The sequence below is a fragment of the Phyllostomus hastatus genome, unplaced genomic scaffold (assembly GCF_019186645.2).
Source record: "Phyllostomus hastatus isolate PE091 unplaced genomic scaffold, TTU_PhHast_1.1 phas_scaffold_182, whole genome shotgun sequence".
Classification (NCBI taxonomy): domain Eukaryota; kingdom Metazoa; phylum Chordata; class Mammalia; order Chiroptera; family Phyllostomidae; genus Phyllostomus; species Phyllostomus hastatus.
The window spans coordinates 27,555,126-27,562,878 of NW_025334013.1; the positions used below are offsets into that span (position 1 = coordinate 27,555,126).

The following is a 7,753-nucleotide window of genomic DNA, read 5'->3' on the forward strand; positions in this document are numbered from 1 at the left end:
TCCATTTAGTGTTCGCATCAGCCCTGCGAGGTAGTCCTGCGTGGGACTATTTCCCATTTTACAAATTAAAAAAAAAACCCTGAGGCTCAGAAAGAGATATTTGTTCAAGGTCACATGCAGTGACAATCCATGAATTCAACCGATAAATATTTATTAAATACATACAAGCATTTGTACTACAGACTCTGAGTTCAAATCCTGATGCCACCACTTACTGCTGTGTGACCTTAGGCAAGTCGGCTGCCTTCTCTGTGCACCAGGTTCCTCATGTATAAAGCGGGACTCATAAAAATACCTATTTCCTGGGGTTGTTGTGAGGACGAAGTGCTTTACTCTGGGTAAAGTGCCAGCACACAGTAGGAGTTCAGTATGTCAACATGCGACTCTTCCATTAGGGGTCAGGGATGGCTTCATGGATGAGGCAGGATTAGAGCGGTGTATAAATAGTTATTTTTCAATTGCTGACTCAGGCCACTTCTAGCACAGGCCAACCAGGAGGAGAGGGAACCACCTGCTCACAGTGGGGTTTGGCAGAGAGGGAGGCTTTGGGGCCAGGTGGCTGTGAGCAGGGGTGGCCCTATAATTGCTGTTGCCCCTGGGACCCAGGTGGGCTTCTTCTTGAGCCTTGGTGGGATTGGCCAACCCAGTCTTAGAGCCTTAGGTTTCTTCGGTCAGAGGAGTGCTGACCCAGCTTTAGCAGGACCCCACCCAAGGCCCAAGGAGAGAGACAGGGCCAGGGCCAGGCTGTGGTTCCACCGCAGCACCGGTCACTGGCCCCAGGGCTGCGCACAGCTGTGGAATCCAACCAGCTGCAGCATCCGCCCCCCCACCCCCCACACGGTAGATTTGCTCTGGGCCTCCCAGCAGCCCCTGGTGGCACAGGGCTGCTGGAGCAGAAGTGGGCTTTGGCTCTCGCCAAGCCTACTCTTGGGAAAAGGCTGGCCATTGGTTCCTGGTCTGAGGGGAATGTAGGTCCTGGAATCCTGGATCTCAGAGCTGCAAATGCCAGTCCAGGCCCATCACAACATCACAGACAAACGTCCAGGGAGGGTGGGTTAGCAGCCAGAGATGCCTTGCAAGGGCACAAGGAGTAGAACCCAGGGCTCTGGCCACCTGCCCCAGGCCCCTTCCTCCCCTAGGCCCTTTCCCCTCCCTTCCCGCACCCTCCTAACTTCCAAGTGGCCCCTTTGCACGCAGCGCCTACCAGCCCTGCCTTGGCCAAGATGAAATACCAGAAAACCATTTCATTGTTTATTACAAACACAAGTTTGTAGGCAAATAATTGAGAGTCTAAAAAAATACAATAAATAACTGGAATTCTCAAAGTTCTTATAGCAAATAAGTTATATACAAACAGTGAAGCAGAACAGGCCCTTCTCACCAAGAGCGTCCCGAGGGTATGAGGGTACAAGGACTCCGGGGAGGGAGAGCTGGAGGGGACAGATGAGGGCGTCCAGGACACCGGCCACTGGGCAGACCCGTCCAGTGCTCAGGGCTGGCTCAGGTGTGAGCGTCCATCCCTGCGTGTCACTCCTGGTTTGCAGCCATCAGGCAGGACCCCTCTCGGGACGTGGCCTCCAGGCTAAGTTCTTTTCAGCAAGGATGTGGGACCAGAGCCAGGCCAGGAGGCTGCTCTGCAGCCCGGGAGCCGAAGGCTTTCCCGGGCAGTGCGACGTCTCGGAGCTGCCTGAGGGTGGCTCCCTCACCTGGGGAGGAGGCCGGAGCTCTGCCAGTCCCCGCAGGCGGGTTTCCTGGCCCAGGACACGGGTGGAGCGTCTCCCTGTCTGGGGAGCCTCTCTCTTCCCATCTCCACGCAGACTTTCTTCCCCAAGTCTCCGCGGCTCCCAACACTATCTCTTCCTCCGCCTGGGGTGTGTGGGCCTCGTCTCTCTTGTGGCCTCCTGCTGTCGCCTAGCAAAGCGTATCTTGGCAGAAGAAATGTCCCTGGAATCAAGAAGGGTCAGTTTAGCATCTTAGCAGATACGGACCACCCCAGAGTTCCCTGTGATAGGCAGCACTAATAGGGGTGACACCCCTTAATCACGGCCGCCCTGGGGTCAGAAGGTGGCCACCGACCCTGAAAACAAGATCTGTCCAACAACAACAGGCCAGATCAGGCCGAGAAGCTTCTTTGCCCACAGGGGCTTGGACAAAGCTGACGTTCAACATCCAATGCGGCCGGAATGACCGGACGGCCAAGAACAGCCCCGTGTTTATTGCCAGGACCTGCCTTCCCACTTCCGCTGCGTTGCTCATGCCCTTCCTTCCAGGCTGCTCCCTGCCCCTCACCCAGACTCCACCGACTACAGTTCCCACTGTTCAAGTTCCAGCTTACATGGGTCCAGACAAACAGGGGCCCTGGCTGCCCTATGAACCTGGCTGAGACCCTCGGGGGGACACATGTCATTCAGGCGGCCTTGTCCTGGCTCTAAGTGTCCTAGCCCGGAAGCCAGGAGGCTGGCTTCAGTTCTGCTGTGGGGACTCGGGCGAGGGTCGCAACCTCCCTGGGCCCCTTTCTGGGCCCAACAGATAAAACAGCCCCGCACTGTTGGAAGGGGGCGTGTATGTTGGCTGAGCAAGCCGTCTGCCCACTGCAGAGGGCCATGTGCTTACAAAGTCTTATCTGCTTTTTTCATCTTAAGACAGTTCCCGAGTGTGTGCTGGGTCCTGCCCGTCTCATTATCCTGCCTTTTCTCCTGTGTTTCTGCCTCCCCACAAAGACGGAGACCCCTGCGGAGCCAAGTGGGGTGGCGGAGGGCCCGGCACTGGCTGACTCCGAGGGCGTGGGGATAGGAAGGGCTGGCACCCCCGGAGCTCCCTCGGCGGGCCAGGCCCAACTCGAGGTGCTTCGTTATGTCAAGCCATCTGACCTCCCATCAACCCCACGACAAGGGTAGCGCTGTTGTCCTTGTTTCAAAATAGGAACTTAAAGCACGGAGAAGTTAAGTGACGAGCCCAGGTTCACAAAGCTTGTTTGTGGCAGGGCTTGGGTTCAAGTCAGGCACAGCTCAGAAGCTGCCCCTTAGCCACGCTGCTGCTTGGCCAGGTACGGGGTTTCTGTTCCTGAGTCAGTCTGGTCGGACAAACAGTCCTCCTGTGTGCCGACCCTCAAGCAGAGCCGTGCTGAGTTCACCACAGAGGGGATCCCGTCTGGGGTAAAGGGAGGGAGCGGCCTGGGCAACTGGCCCCTCTGGACCCCAGCACATGGGAGATGCTTGATAGAGAGAGGCACAGCCAGAACGAACGCCTGTGGTCCTTCCAGAGTCAAGAACCTCCAAACCCTCTAAGAAGTCTACTTCCCCGCCTGGTGGTAACGAGGAGCACAGCGGTTAAAAGCGCAGCCTCTGGAGTCAGCCAGACGCCAGATGCCAGACGCTGTGTGACCTTAGAGAAGTACCTTCTCCTCTCTGAGCCCCCGTTCTCTTAACTGCCCGCGGGGGACACAGTCCTGCCTCTTAGAGAAAACAACAGAAGCGTGAGAAAGTGTGCAGGGTGTACGAGAGGCACGCGGTCCGTGTGGTGGCCCTTACCTCAGCCGCTGGAGCAGCTCTCCTGCAGTGGTCCACGTCTTGTCAGCCTGGAGCGTGTCTGCAGAGGACCCAGTGCTTGGGGTTGCCTCTGTTTCATCCCTGAATGAACAGCATTGGAGACCAAGTGAGGGGCTGTCCAGGGCCCCCGACGCCACCTGGCTGCAGGCCCAGCCCGGCCCCCACCCTACCCTGACCTGCCCTCAGGAACAGATCCATTTCCACCCTGTGCACCTGGCATCCTTCCTCTCCCAGGAGGGGTGGAGAAAACTGAGCTACCGGGAATGCATTCTTAGCTTCAGAAAGACGCCACGGGGTGGCTGGCCTACTGAGAACCTGGCCACCTGCAGCTGATGTGGCTCTTTGCAGGGGAAATAGAGGCAGGGGTGGAGCCACAGCTCGAGTCTCAGAGGAGGAGTCTTCTCAAAAACCATCATGGGAATGCGAGGCCAGTTTCTGCTTTCCCCAAATGCTCCAAGTGGCGGAGGGAAAGAACAAAGCTTCCCACCCTTTTACCGATGGGAAAACTGAGGCCCAAAGAGTTAAGAGAATGGTAAAGGCCCCCAGCAACTCTGTGGTGGCCCTGGAATGGGGCCATGGCCTCCCGGTTCCAGGTGCCACTCCTCCACTAAGGAAGCTCCAAAGTCCCCTGTGCCTCAGGGCCGAATCTGAAGCCCCGTGGAACTGGGTCAGGCAGACCAAGGCTGAAGCCTAACTCTCCTTCTGACCTGCTATGTGGACCGACAGGGCAAGCCCCGTCCCCTTTTGGGGCCTGGGATGCCGCAGCTGTTACCTGGCGAGGATCCCTCCCGCCCAGGAGTGAGACATGGTGCTCTGAGAAGCCCCCAGAGCTGGGCAGTGGGAGGGATTCAGGGGTGACTGGCTCTCTGCAGGAAGGGACAATGCCCGTGGGCCCCTAGGACCCTGCTCCCCATCTCCCCATTCTCTCTGCTCTTCTGCTGGCCCCTCAGGTACCCTGCTGTCTAGGGCGGGTCCAGGCTGGCAGGCACCTGTGGCTCCTGCAGGCTGGGGGCCCACTTACCAGGGCCTTCGATGGCAGAAGGTGGCACAGGCAGGGTCTCTGGCACTGGAACATTCACAGCGTCCTGGCAGAGAGTGGCGCCGGCGCCTTGGCGGGTTTCCCAGGCCGTAAGGAGCTGTCTGTCTGTGGGCAGGCAGCCAGCAAGGTAGTGATGCAGGGTGGGGAGAGAGAGAGAGAGAGAGGGAAGAGGGAGAGGATTAGATAAGTCACTGCCACTGGCAAGCAGGAACTGTCCACACTGCCCACTGGGATGGACACAAATGCCACCAGGGTGGCAGCAAAAGGTGAGCAGCCCCTGACCTCCAGAAGTCCCACCACAGGCTCCTACCTAGGTGCCAGGTAACCCTGGACAAGACTGGAGACCCTTCCCCTTTCTGGGCCTCTGCCCCCCCACCCCAGTCCTCCCAGCCCCACCCCCTCTCAGACAGGAACTTGAGCTGATGGGACCAGGCAGTCCCCACAGCTTGCCCTGCAGGAGGGAGGAAATACCACCTCACAGAGTAAACACACAGGCTCACAGCTAAGCTGCCCCCTCCTGGTCCCCACTTGCCTGAGGGGTGACTTATATATCTTAGAGCGTTGGCTTAAAAATGGTGTGTGCGTGTGCGTGCATGTGTGTGAGACCGGGTGGGACCGATCGCAGATCAGAGTCTAGCCAAGGCGGGCCGAGGGCAGGGCAGGGGCCCTGTGGCCGGTTGGACCAGCACCTTCGGGTGCCAGGGCTAATTTTAGCTGGTGCGGTTGGAGTTGTAATGACTCCAGGTAGACCCGACAGGCAGGGACTGGCAGGGTTCCCACCCCGAGCGAGTGTTTGGATGCGGATTAGCTCCACACACGCTTACGTGCTGGGCTTCTCTTGCCTTTTGCAATTTGGGGATGGGAAAAAAAAAACACAAATGCACACAGAGACTTCAGCTCGAAGTATGCAGCGGCCCGGAGGCAGTGCGGGTGCAGACAGAACAGACAGCACAGGCTCCCACCCTGGCTCCGCCAGGTGACAAAGGGCAGGTTTCTCATCTGTCATTTGGGGACAACACCAGTACCTGCCTCAGGGGAGGATGGAGGGTTCATGAGATGATTGTGCACGAGCCGTGCTTGGCACAGGGCCTGGCGTGGCTGAGACATGGGCACTGTCATTAACTGTATTTTACTTAGAAGATGGTGCTGAGGTGGCATGGCAGAGCAGGCGTGAGCTCTGTGGTCCACCGGAGCTGGGACAGAGCTTCCACCTACCCCTTACTCCTTCCGGTGGGTATGATCTTGCAGAAAGCACCTGACCTCTCTGAGCCTCAGTGCCCTGATCTGGAAAATGGAGTCAGTGCTTTCCTCCCAGGCTGTTGTGAGCATTCTCACAAGACAGCCCTCTGTATTGCTCAGGCAGCCTCCATGTGTGAGTGGAAACAATAACTGTTAACTATTGATATTAGCCCAGTGCTCCCATCTGGAGGCCCAGGGAGAGCTGTATTGTGCCTGAGGTTCCCCAGCATGCCAGTAGCCCCCTGCCCCTGCCCCCACTCTTAGCAGCCCTGCCTTGAATCCCCGTGGTAGCTCACCCAGGAGTGTTCACCCAGATGATGTCCAGGTGGCAGAAGTAGACGCACTCCTTGTCAAGCCAGGAGCTGCAGGAGCAACGTCGAGGCCGCAGGTGGGAGCCTCGGGCACGGGGTGTGGGCACTGGCTGCTCCTGGGTGGCAGTGGCTTGGCCCTTGCCTGCGCGCACAGGAGGGAGAAAGAGGTGGAGAGGTGGGTCAGGACGCTTGGCACAGCTGGAACAGGAGAACCTGCCAGGCTCCTTCTCTTGCATAATGGAGGAAGTTGGTACTCTCACTGCTCAGGAGCTCCAGACCAGCTGGTACGCCTCAGCAGCCAGGTGGGAAGGGCCAGCTGCTGCCCCGCCAGCAGCACCTGCCTACTGGCAGAGCCCCCTGCTGCTGCCGCTGGGCTCCCGCCTTGTATGGCCCCAGCTGGCTCATGGGGCACCTCGGTCCCCGCGGGGAGACCCCGCTGAGCAGACCAGGGGGCTGCTGCAGCAGGCGAGGCCCTATGGCTCACCTTCGTGCAGGGCCACGAGCAGGGCCAGAGCGAGGGAGCACCAGGCAGTGGGCACAGCAACCATAGCGGCGGCGGAGTGCTGGGCTGGACTAGAGCAGAGAGAGTGCCTGTTGCCCGAGTCCTGCTGCGGAGCCCAGCTGAGCCGATAGCTCCTTGCCTCCGTGCCCGGGCTGCTTCTTATAACTACCAGGCACTTCCCCGCCCCTGCGGTCCAGCCCTACTGCACTGCACCGGCGGGCCCAGAGCCAGGGGCACCGCCCCCTCCTGGGGCGTCTAGCCCGGCCCAACCTCCACAGCCTGCCACAGTTGGGGGAGGGGGGCGGAGGGGGAAAGAAAGGCCCAGCTCCTCCCTCTCTGCTTGGAGCAACTCCCCAGTGCCGAGTTTCCCCTGCAACCCCTAAGAACTCTTCCCAGTCTCTAGGGACTTCCTCAAATCGCCCCCACAAAGTGCCGGAGAGCTCCTCCCCCACTCTCCCCATGGCTGCTCCCTGGGTCTCGCCCAAAGCTAAGAGTTTGAAAGGGCAGTGTGAGAAACACCTTCTCTCTCCTTGGAGAGACCCTGCTGTCCTGCCTGCCTACTGCCTGCCAAACGGAGGGTGCCCCTTCTATGGTGTAGCAGGGGAAAGGCCTGCTTTGTGGCCTCGGGCAAGTCAGAGCCCTCTCTGGGCCTGTTTTCCTTAGTGAAGGACACAGCCTGCCCCTGTCCTCTGACCAGCCTGGAGCCTGGGGCGGCCTCATCTCTACCTCACACAGAGGGCCCCTCTCCCCTCTCCAGGGCCTGGGCATAAGAATTCTGGTCCCTTCCAGAACCTTTTCAGCTGTGCGGCCATGGCCAAGGATGTCCCTCCTGGGCCTCAGTTTCCTCAGTTTTCTTGCAAAACAAAGCCAAAATGGGGGAGGGGAGGTCTGAATATGCTGGTTCACAGGCTCCACTGAGACTAAGAAGCAGGCTTCAGAGTCCTTTCCAGAAAGATGTCCCGTGGATGCCCACAGCATCTCTCGAAAGGTGTCCTGTCTTGGACATGGCAGGATGCCTTGGCTCACTTCAGTGGCTACATTCTGCAAAAAAGGCCAGGGGGTGGGGCACTCCCTGAGGGCTGGCTCTGCCCCTGCCCCTCTGCTGGCTCCGAGG

At 58.9% G+C, this 7,753-nt stretch overlaps 1 protein-coding gene across 2 annotated transcripts; it reads right to left on the reverse strand.

Moving 5' to 3' along the window:
• Window positions 1-1,238: 1,238 nt before the first annotated feature.
• EDN2 (endothelin 2) lies at window positions 1,239-6,767 on the reverse strand. Of its 2 annotated transcripts, XM_045859480.1 has the most exons (5): window positions 6,622-6,767; window positions 6,123-6,279; window positions 4,570-4,692; window positions 3,531-3,629; window positions 1,239-1,944 (listed from the first exon to the last, which is right to left on the reverse strand). In XM_045859480.1, exons 1-5 carry the CDS (start codon window positions 6,683-6,685, stop codon window positions 1,851-1,853), a joined length of 537 nt encoding a protein of 178 aa, XP_045715436.1. In that variant the 5' UTR covers window positions 6,686-6,767; the 3' UTR covers window positions 1,239-1,850. The 2 variants fall into 2 exon arrangements, with proteins under 2 accessions (XP_045715436.1, XP_045715435.1); XM_045859479.1 differs by having other exon boundaries at window positions 6,123-6,752.
• Between the last annotated feature and the right edge of the window lie 986 nt (window positions 6,768-7,753).